This window comes from Hippoglossus stenolepis, chromosome 2, assembly GCF_022539355.2.
Source record: "Hippoglossus stenolepis isolate QCI-W04-F060 chromosome 2, HSTE1.2, whole genome shotgun sequence".
Lineage (NCBI taxonomy): Eukaryota > Metazoa > Chordata > Actinopteri > Pleuronectiformes > Pleuronectidae > Hippoglossus > Hippoglossus stenolepis.
In genome coordinates, this window is record NC_061484.1 from 4,039,649 (window position 1) to 4,051,855 (window position 12,207).

General features: G+C 40.7%; 1 protein-coding gene across 1 annotated transcript in view; it reads right to left on the reverse strand.

The window, feature by feature from the left end:
• rptor (regulatory associated protein of MTOR, complex 1) overlaps positions 1-12,207 on the reverse strand; it is a 153,715-nt gene that overhangs the window by 68,700 nt on the left and 72,808 nt on the right. The window contains 1 exon segment of the mRNA XM_047342165.1: positions 5,805-5,864. Within this exon segment, the coding sequence (XP_047198121.1) occupies positions 5,805-5,864 (60 nt within the window).

Sequence of the window (12,207 nt, forward strand, 5' to 3'; positions counted from 1 at the left end):
TGAGCTGTGTTATGCTGTGCGTGTGAGAGACACACTAAACAGACATGCGCATACGTCAGTAAATGAAACCACATCCACTGTTACCTGATACGTCTCCAGTTTGATCAATTCTGTCATGTTTGGTGCCATGAATACTGATGGAGCAGAAATACTGGTATGATGATTAAAACCCTGTCCTCAGCTGCATCAAGAACCAATCTGAGTATGTGTACATATAAGATCATAGACGTGAGCAGGGTCATTAAGTCCTTGTAAAAGGTGGAGCAAAGAGATAAATCTCTACCGTTTTGGGGGTTGATGCTGTGTAGCAGACTCTTCTCTCTGATGTCTATGTGGAGGACATACAGCATTTACATACAAGATGTATGCAGAGTCATATAACTTGTGTCTTCTGTAGTAAAATGCTAACGAGCGATCACAGTGATAGGATTCCTTCAGGACCCCCCCCCGCTGAGTGGAGCACAGTGTCGGACTGCGTCAGACACCGGGGAGCCGGGTCGGCCTGACGAGGAGCAGAGGGAGGCTGTGAAAGACGCAGAGGGAGGCTGTGAATGGGGATCAACCCGTGACCACATGAGTCAGCTCCATGTGAGATGAAAGGGAAGGGACACTAAGTGCGATAGAGTGTGAGGGTTAACGGCCAGAGATCATTGAGCGTGTAAGCAGGTAAAATCCACACGCAGGCAGCGTCGTGACTCTCTTATGTGAAAGGCTATTGTGTGTTGGATGTATGTGGGAAGCAGAGACAGAAGGGTGCACAGATGGAGCGGAGAAAGAGGAATGATTAAATTAATCAACAAATCAACAGCACACAACTACTCAAGGCTGACATTATGTTCAATCCCTCTTACAACAAATGCCTGTAATCTTTCAAGGGGCGATGAGCGCTCCACACATGGCTTCCAAACGTGTGTGACCTTTTGAGGGGTGAATATGAGCCCGATGATTGGTCAGTGAGTGTAATGCTCGTGTTCATGCCCACGGCAAAATGATGACAAATGCAAAAAGCTGCTTCGAGCGTGTGTGAGACTGTTTGCTCATTATTGAGCTACACTGAACCACTCTCTGTTGAAGAGCAACCCAGTGTGATTTTGGTGTTGTTGTTGCTAGGATACCACAGTCAGCTGATGATTTACTGTGCTACTTATGCTATGGTAGCGACAGTAACGTTACAATGAAATGTGCCTAGATTGCATTGACTAGCATTTATACTGCCTTTCATTTTATCATTACAACTATGAAAAAAATTTAAGCGGCATTGTTCTCCCCTCAAGAGCAGCATAACAAGGTACTAAAACATAAACAGCTGTCATTGACATTGATGTAAAATGAGGTCAGGTAGAAAAAGTAAGAAGAAACTGTGGAGCGTCTCACATTTGCGTTCACACATGCACCACCTCCGGAAAAAATACGGAGGAACTGCGTGGTTCAGTGCATGCAGCAGCTTAATAAACACGACTAACCGACCTGCCTACATGCCCACACCCTGCCCGTGCTCTCACTGCGAACCGGAGTTCTTAGCAGAAGCAGACAGTGGCCAGAAGTTAGCGTCGAGCCACGGAAAAGTCAGCTCCCAGCAGTCAGTCAGTGCATGTTCATGTGATTTGGGGGCGCTTTGATGAGAGGGCTGATGGGAGGAGGCCGGGATGTATCAGTTGCATCAGTGTTGCCTTCTCTCGCGAGCTTTTGCAGGATTACAAACCCTAAATTGCAATGTTCTGAACTCCTGTAGCACTTTGAAAAGTTCAGTTTTTCAATGAGCAGGTCACAGTTTTGGTTATCTTCCCTGTCAGTGTGCCGAGGTTTACACACTGATTCCACTGATCTACAGGTGGTGGGAGCACAGTAATGTGCCAGCAAACACAGCAGAGAAGTAGTAACAAGTAAACATGGATGTCAAGAATGCTGGATTTAAAGTATTTTAACAGTTGGTTTTGAATGTTTTATGCAGAAGGATATGGATTCAAGACATTTGTCAGTACTCTTGGTTAAGCTTAACCTTTGTTTCTTTGTGGCACACAGAACTAAAAAGAGTTCTTAAAGGCCACATGGTACTGAGGGGAACTGCAGTGTTTTGTGATAATATTAGGGATGCAACAAAAAATCGATTATAAATCGATTATAAAAATAGCTGACAACTAATTTATTTATCGATTAGTCAGGTCTGTTATAATGCATGGCACACTCTGTGGCAGCATCTCCTGAGGTGTGGGCAGTAAAACAGCCAATCCCGTGCCTGGAGTCAATGTTTGAAAAGGACAAGCACCACTAAGATACAGCAGTGAGTCATCACATTGTGGGAACATTGTCTTTTACAGTGACTAGTAAGAATTTTTAAATAAGATATGTATAACATTATTCTGAATTGTCAAAACAATCATTACTCAAATCTTTTCAACATCTGTAATGACATAGTAGGATTCAAACTACTTTTGTTATTGATGTGTTTGGTTTCTCATTATAGATATCTACACTTCAGTTGAATGTAATAATATCTTAAAATTCCAGGTCAAGATATCTCGCCTTAATTTAACCTTAAATTAAGTTTGACAATGGAATGGAACTGAGCTTGGTGTTGTAGATATCATGAACTTGAACTATGGACAGTCAGAATAAAATTGTAGATATCTGAATCTGGAATTATTATCATAATTAAGTTGCAGATGTCTATAATGCATATAAAAGCATTGTACAAGAATATGAAGTAGCTTTTCAAATCAACTGCTGGAAAGGTTCAAATGTAGTTTTTGTCTTTTTATCTGATGCGTAAAATCGATTAATCAAAATAATCGACAGATTAATCGATTCTCAAAATAATCTTTAGTTGCAGCCCTAGTTAATTCCTCACTATGAGCAACACTTTTTACATTACACAGTCTTCAGACTGAAATATATATATATATATTGCTTTAATCAATATGATGATTACTGTACACTTTTACAAACTGCAGCTACTGTGATATTTCATGTTTTGGCCGAGAAACATCTATGAATAATGTTTAACTTTGGCATTTGACTTTAATGTGCTGGCCCAAAGTTATACAGCAAAGAGGTGAGATGGCAAACGAGTGTAGTGCCATTTTTCTTTTATGAGCTCTGAGACTATCCATTATTTAACTGTGAGGGAAATCAGCTGAGTCAACATTAAGCCGTCTGTACAACACGCTGGACATGCAATGAACAGAAATAGCAACTTAAGCATCAGGGATGCCACCGACCTCCCCACTGAGTAAAGCTGAAACATCAACACTGAGAGGAAACGCTTTTCTGTGCCAGTAAGATGACTTTTCTTTAAAACCTAATTTTTTTTTGTTTTAGTAAAGTAGAATCTATATTTTACCCTTTTTAGAACACGTTTTTTAACTTTTAAAATGTAAGGACATTTCTAATCTTATAATAGATTAGATTTTCTTCCAGCATGGAGCCTCACCCTTAATATCCCCATGCTCATCAATTCAAGGTCATCTTTCTCATGAATTTCATATTTACTGTTTTTCAATATTGTTTCGAACTGACATCTCAAATTCAATTTCAGCACTTGAACCAAAACAGAAAAGGTCAGCAATTTTTGCTGCTGTGAGATCTCTTTCTTGTATCCTCAACGACTTTTCTATACAATGAAGGTGAGTGTAGAAGACAGCGAACACAAAGAGCAGAACACCGGATCTACCAAAACATAACTGAACTGCAGTTTTTAAATGGATGGAGTGTTTGTGGGTTCTCAAACTCTCCTTACTGCAATGTGGGTCATAACTAACATCACAACTCTTTACAGAAGCCCTTTGCTTTTTCTGGTGAGAAAGATAATAAGAGATGAAAAGGGAGTGAGAGCTTGAGCATGAATGAAGAGCTCCATGATGTCGGACATAGTGTAATTGAGAATGGACGAAGGGGCTTATTTCTTCAAAGGTGTTCGTCATCACTCTAGTGGTTTCCCATCCTGCCTTGGGAGTCACTCAGTAGAAGTTTTGCGTACAGTACAAGGGCATTTCCTGCGTAATATGCATCCACAGGAGAGAACGGGGAAAGGAATAGGGGAAAGTGTGTAAAAATAAAAAGATGAAAGACAAACTGCAAGCAAGTTAATTAAGTGGTAAAAGAAGGAAGAGCGGTGACCAATAGGTTCCTACAAATGTAGGAAGGTGAAAAAAGCACGTTATATTTATGGATGATCTCTGTAAGAATGGGAAAAAAGTTGACAGTGAACCTGTAAATTACCCAGAAATTATCTGGTAACACTCTCATGGGTCAATTTTGTAGCTACGTGTGGATGGATCACATCTTCTGGAAGTAGTTTCAATCATATTACATGTGGAATGCTGAAATCAAAAAACTGTGTTGTGAGTCATATTCTTCCTCAATCATCCAAATACTACCTGCAGTCTGTGGAGGCATTTGGTGAAGTTGAAACCAAACTATCGATTGACAGTTAACCAGAGTGTGACTAAATATTGGAATGAGATTGGAAATAGAAAAAAAAAAGCAAAATAACCGTATAATTTTTTCTTAAAAAAAGAAAAGAATCAAACAACAGATGTGTCCAGCATGACCAAATCAATGCTGGTTCATGCTAAAGGCCAGGTAACACAACAGAGAAGGGTCATTAACTGCGCTATGATGGCTCAGGTTTAGTTCTTCTTCACAGCACCAATTCAAACAAAATACAGAAACAGAGTCTTCAAGTTTTTCACTTCTAGTTGGTCGACCAGGAAAGAGTTATCGTGTCCTTTGAGCCTATAAAGGCCATTTTGAACAAAACATCTGTGCAGGATGAGTAGACGTTCATTGAAAGCAGCTTTGAAGCAAATGAAAAGGCAGCAAAGTAGAAGTGAGTGAAATTAATGGTAAAATAAGAACACTGTGTATGTGTTGTGAAGGGAAACCCAGAAGAACAAAGTGTGAAATAATAACTCAGCTGCTGCCCTAATGGAATTACTGCTGTGGATTGTACATTTAATTAGCCTGAATTAATCAAGAAAATGGCTAAACTAGAGCAAGTGTTCAGGTTGCATTAACAAAAGTAAGATTGTTCAAATTGTGTTATATAAACTATACACTATGAATCTTATTATGTAATTCATAATAAGCCCTTTTCAAATAAAGCCCTACAAACAATTTACAGTTCTATCAAAACTTGACTGAGGGTTAGGGTTAGTGTGTGTGTGTGTGTACACACACTTAACCTGTCTATGGCATGTTCAACTCACTTTAGGCATGTGAGGAAAAGGATCTTACTTTTAGAAAACATTAAAATCCTGCAAAGACTATATAACAGTGCTTTTAAGTTACATAGTTCAACTACAACCAAGTCTCTTAAACCAACTTATTTCATGCTTGTCATTTTACTCTACCCTGCATATAAGCAGGGGGGGTGGTGGTGGTGGTAGGGGGAGCCACTCCTGATTGTTCTGTGAAACTACTAAAACTTTGGATACGACATCCATATTGAGCGCTAATATCAGTGCGACAGTGTATGCCTAAGAGCAAGAGATGTTCTGCGCTCAGCCGCTTGGCACCCGGGAGTTTATTGAAGAAATGTGGGGCTTTAAATCTGCCAAACTACTGCTGCTTTCACTGTGAGGGGAAAACAAAGCCAGAGAATTATACCTGCAGGTGGAAAACAACACTGCGAGGGCTGACAGCGAGGAGAGAGCGAAAGAGAAAGACAGGAAGACAGACAGGGCGAGACAGACTTGAGGAGGACAGGATAATGACTTCTCTCAACTACACCCTACAAAGAGAGAGGGGGAGAGACAGGAAGAGAGAAATAGAGTTTCTTGGGATGGTCGTGGAGTGCCACTTACTTCTCAATGAGGTCCAACGTCACCCCTGGCACCAATTTGGCACTCTTCTGCATACAAAACCTGGGAAAAAAGCAGACAGGGAAAAGTTGCAGATAAGGGTCAGAAACAAGATGAGCTCACAGACTAGACAAAGCAAAAAAAAAAAAGAATCGGGCATCTACAGTACAAATTATATGACCCGCGAGAGAGACAATGAGCAGATAAAACACTCAAAGAAGAAACAAAAGCTTCAAAGATTACAATCGCTTAGCCATTTGATGAGTGTGTTTTGGTTGAGCTACAGTCAGAGGGGAGGGGGCAGACAGCAGGACACGCAGAGTCATATTTCTGAAATGTCTGGCATGGGGGTTATTGTTTACTGCGCGTGGTTAGCTCTGACAGGTCGGGCCAGCTGTAAGTCACAGCGGGTCGTCACTCAGAGCGTGACAGATGCACAGCACCGCGCCCACTGCGAGTCATCACACACCTGGAGGAGAGCAGGAGTGTGTGTGCGCATGCATGTGTGCGTCTATTTTTGTGTGTCAGTCACACATTACCTGCAGGGAACATTGAATAAATAAAGACTTAAGCAAACCATTTACGCATCCAGCAGACACAAAGCATTATCAGGATTTGTCTGAGTCATGTTCCTAGCCACATGATACCTAATGAACGTTCAACAATTACCCTCCTTTTAGTTGGTGGCTGGTAGTACTAACCATGTGATAAGCAACTACTGTATGAAAAGAGTAGATCTGATTAATTTATTGAAGCTTCAGTTGGACATTTAGCTAAACCATCATTTTAAGTTACAAGACCTTTGGTCATAACGGCTCCAGATGTCCAGACTTGAATATGACAAACATGCGAAGATATAATTGATTGGAATGTTGTAATAAACAAATTTTGCGTTATATATCGACTATCACCTGACTGTGACGTAAGCTGTGGTACTCACTTTCAAAGGTTCTTCCTGCTGTTAGAGAATAATGAGATCCCACATGGCAGCAGTGTGACTTACGATCTCTGTTAAGAACAGCACGGGCGCCAAGAGTGCCTGACACTCACGAAGCGAAGAGGAGGTAGGATGCCAGCAGGGCAAGTTGTTGGGGTGATTGGCAACAAATTGGAGGCAAAAAATCTGTTTTGGTATGTGCCAAAGGTTTGACAAATGTCACGAAAAGCATCAGTTACACCATCATTTCCCCAAGTACAACACAACCTCTCTGTTCACTTCTTTAATTGAACCACAGATTATCTTGGCTATATTTTTGTATGTTTAATGCAAAAAAGGAAACGATATAAACACGGATGATTAACTAAAAATGGAGTCTGGCAGAAAGAGACAGACGGGCCAAAGTAAACACAGTGCAGACATATTTAAATAATCTTTAAAACTAGAATGTGTTCATGCTAAGTTGTAAGCAGAGATAATTGATGTGTGAAACTAGCAAACAGCTGAATTTTCTCCCTGTGGCTGCAGCATAATAAACCTTGTTTAGTGTATTGCTATTAGCCCAGCAGCTCTGCTGTCAAAAAGAGGCTTAATGGTGGAACAAGGCAGAAATGCACATGTTTCAAGCCTGAATCCATATAATGCAAAAAGGTCCTACAAGAAAAAAAGAAAATCCTTTGCACAGATGCTACATCACTTTGTAATGGTTTGAATAAGAGCCATGACACAAGTAGAGAGAGCTTTTATCATGGTTTGCACTGTTTCTTTTCAAATCTCACGACACTACATACACTATCAACTGAGTGCAGTACACATGCATTCAATGTAGTACGAGAGGTGCTAAAAGGCATTTGTCAGCCTGAGGTGATGAGGACAGCTTGCTTTAGCTTTTAATTAGAAATACATGTATTTCCTGAGTCTCAAGAATATAGGAAACCACAGAGGCCCAGCAGGAGGGTTAGCATGTTGAGAGCTGGGGGGTGCTGCTTCTTTACCATAAGGGCTGAATTGCTAAATTACACTCAGATCTGCCTGGTTTTAACGCTACAGTTTCCTCCTGAATAATTGTTCTGGTTTTCACAACCACAAGTGTGTGTCTGAAATCTACCTCTTGATCAACTACACAGGATATCATGGACAATCAGTAGCTTCCTGCTGGTGCAGTAAAGTGTAATTTCAGAAACATCTGAGGATGTTTTCACACCTGAAAGTCTGGAGCATGGTCCGGACCAATATTCATGTATTTGTTACATTGTATATATTTGCAATATACATTGCAATTAAGGGAGCTCACTAAAGATTTACTAATGACATAGGTATGTCTTTCATCCCTACATGGGCTTCGTCCACATATACTTTACATGAATAGGTTTGCTTGTCAATTCTGCAGATAGTAGTCTTTCTGTTTCAATGGAAAAAACAAATGAACCCATTCATTTCGTTGCCACTGTAATATCATTATGGTACGACTACACAAATCACCAGCTTCAGGCACATTTGATCTTAACTGAGACCACCTCTTTTGGTCACAACACTGGTTTCGGTTTGGACTAAACTGAAAAGACAGAAGGTCCAAAACAAACAAGGTGATTATGAAATCGTCCTCAGTCATCAGGGTTGCATGGCTGTTCATTTTTGCATGGGTACGATGTGATACATAGTATATACATGCTGATTGTTTTGGAGACCATCCATCTAAAAACTACTTACTCAAATTTAAAATCGTCAACATACTGGAGATAATAGTTGAATACTGGATATCTAAGATATAGTAGATGTTGACATATTTCACTGCAAACTTGACAACTTTGACATCCTGGAGGCCCACGAGTAAAGTTTTTGTCAAATATGAATCCAAATGGTAGCCTTTGACCAACTGACTGACTTTATCATCACTGGAGAAATGTTATCAGTTTAAGCCCAGTGAAGATTTGAAAGAATAATTTATATAATCAAAAAGTGAAAAATTATCCTTTTCAGGAACGAGGAAATTGGTTAACTTAGCTTTTCTCAGAAATGGTATTAAATGTCCACATTTTTGTTGATGACTTACAAACCCTCCCATTAAAGCCATAACCGAAGAACACAACAGGAAGGAGGCTTCACAACTTGACACAATGAGAAAGTTCTTGTTGTTGGTTCAAACTTTATAAACTTTTCCTTTGCAAAAATGCTCACAAATAAGTCCAAAATTTTGACAAAATGTAATAAGATTTCATAATTTCTTGTCTTTTAATTAAAAAAAATATTATGTTGTTCTCACTGAATGATATAATGATGCTGGACAAATGGAGGTGTTCTAAAACTTTTAATCTGTCGAGTATGTGGAAAGTTTGATGTTGAAAAACTTACTGGAAGAAAATAACCACTGAACTAAATAAAGTTATGTCTCGGGGTAAAAGACAAGAAAAAAAAAACAATAAGTGGGAACAGAAACTAACATGAAGCTGATAAACTGTTCCCAGAAAAGAGAACAGTAGGAGTGAGCTGAGGCTCGTCTGTGCTCTAACTTATTACATGGCAAAACTCAGCACTAACTCATCCAAGGCTTTTGATCTTCTTCAAACTATTATGAGTGGTCGGCAAACTTAAGGCTGCACCAACAGCTATGGCTGGTGAACTGAGAGTTCCTGTGATGAAGAGAGCACAGATAAGTTGACAGGAGTACCGAGGGGCTGAAGGCCAGAGATGAAGAGGAAATTGAGGGATTATTACCAACAGAGAGTGAGGTGGCCAAACTGTAATTGGATCGATGAATAGGAGTGAGTGAGTGAGTGTGTGGGTGCTGAGAGGAAAGGGTAGGAGTGGGCTTGTACATATTAAACACTGAGGAGGGAAATGAAGTGGATCTTGTGTGAGGAAACTACTATACTGCTCCTAGGGTGGGAGGTGGAGGAGGAAGGGGAGCAGCAGGGTGGCCCCCTCAGGGCCGGATCTACAGCTCATTACTCCTTCAATCAGCCTCCTGTCCCAAGTCATCGTCTCGATCAGTAATGTGCTAGAAGGCAACTGGGCGATCACAAATCCAATCTGCTCTGTCACTGACCTCTACTATAGATGAGATATGTCACACTTTGTAAGAAACTACTGTTCTGTTAAATATGAGCAATACTTACTTATTGAATTAAATAAAATGTTTTACTATATTTTATGACAAATTCTGATATGTTCAATGATTTTTTACATTTGCTATCCTAACTAGTTAGCACTAAAATCCTACATTGAATATTTAAGTTTACATTTAATAAATCCTTCAAGTACACCATTTAAAAATACACGCAGAAAACCTAATGTGGAATAGTTTGAACATAGATATCTCTAAAAAAATTCCCAAATTGTCTTCTTGAAGGACTCTGCCCCCAGGAATCTTCCAAGCATAAAATATGCAGGTATCACTGTCACTCTGTGAAGGTGGTTCTGAAGGGTTAGCAGCTGTAGCTGAGGACTGCAGCTGAAATCAACTGTCGATATCAAGGTTCCTGTCATTCTTTCCTCTGCCTCTCCTTTAGCCAGGACTTTGTGTCTCATGGCTTTTAAAACTTCATCCACGTCTCTAGACCTGCTTCTCATTTGTGTTTATACTTGTCCTTGACTTTTTATAAGTGTGTTTGGTCTCTTTTTAAACAAGCGTTATGATGGATGCAGATAAGGAAGTGGATTATCCAGCAGGAATGGTTTGGGATGTTTAAAAAATCATTCACATGTTTGTTTTACCCACAGCTGAGCCACACCTAGTTCATTTTTACCATTAACTATTAATTAACATGAATATGTAAATTGACCTGTTACACTGAATGTCTGCAGGTTAACTCCAGGTACCCAACCCAGTGCAGAACTCGGATGTGACACACAAATACACTCAAATACACTGTTTTAACCCCATTGTGAAATTGTGAGAGCTTTTCCCGCTGAGAATTTTGTGCAAAAGTAGTGAATACGCTGGTAGATCGATCGATAAGAGTTGGCTACATTTTTAGGTACTTATATATGTGCAAACAAAAAACTCAGATAAAAATGTTTATTTTTCTCGCTGTTTAAAGTGTGTTTATCATGTATTTCATATTCAAAGCACAGTTAAAAGTGTGATGCTACTGATCTTACTCAATTGGAATCTCACCCGTCCCCCCCACACACGACCGCTGGATTAAGGAAGTTCTCTGTAATTTAAAACTCGAAAAACTTTCACTTTCAGGATCTACCAAAGTATTCCAAGATACATGGAGCCCTTTCCTTGACTTTTTTAACGCCCTTAATCCGTCTCCGGACTTGGAAGAAGCCTCTCACTCACTCCTACTACACCCCACACTCCTGTACTACTGTGGTAGCTGCATACACCCCTTAATCCCACACCCTCCCCCTTCTACTTATCCATTTATTCAATATACATACATACGTAATTAGTATTATCCCCCCCCTTTTAGTTTTTTTGATTTTATTTCTTTTCTTTATTGTGCTGCTCGGCAGCCGTTGTTCTGTATGTGTGCGTGTGTGTTTGTGGACGTCTGTTGGAGTGTTGTTTGTCCCCGTCAGGGCCCGACCTGAGCTGGGTGGGTTTTGGGTGGGTTGTGGGGGGCATGGGTCAAGGATATTACTGACATACTACTGTACACTATAATACTGCTCTATCAGTCACTGTTTATGACCATTGTATGTCAAGTCACTGGAAAATTCAAATAAAAAGAGTGGAAAAAAAACCAAGTGTAATGCTATAGATCAAAGGAGGTTACTATGACAACTAATCAGAATGTTCGGAAAAACAATGTTGCACATCAGCTGCAGACAAACGTCAGTTGCACCGACGATCCTGAAGAGAGCAGAAGCATTTTGAACTCTCCACGATCCTCAACCAAACTTGAGCCCAAGTTTCTGACGTGCTTTTCTTTGTCGACCATGCAGCACCAGGACATTGCGACGAGCCTCAGAGCCGAACTCTTCCAAGCTAACGGTCAGATTAAGGTTCTCGAAGAGGGAAACTCGTCTCTGCAGGAGCAGGTCGAGCAGCTCCAGGAGCAGCTGAAAGTAAGAGATGAACTCTTACGAAAGGAGACCAAGAAACGGCGTAATCGCTTCAGGGCCTACGTGGACTGCCTGAACCAGCTCACTGAGTATCAGGCCAAATGTGAGACTCTGGAGACCAGTCTGCACCGGGAGCCGGTTCAGCCTGAAACAAGCTGCAGCAGAGAGGTGGAGGATCTGAAGGAGCAGGTCAACCTGCTCAAGACCGGACAGAGGAGGCTTGAAGATGAGCTGAAAAAGAAGGGCGAGCTCATCGTGACCGAAACAAAGAGACGGCGTATTCAAACCAAGGCCTACCTTGACAGCCTGGCCATGCTCACGGTCAAAGAAAAGGAGGTGAACAAAAGTCAGGCAGAGACACAGGAGGCGAGACTGCGGCAGGAGACGACCCAGACTGAGGGAGTGAGCAGCAGTAAGGTGGAGGCCGTCAAAAAAGAAAATGAGACTCTGAAG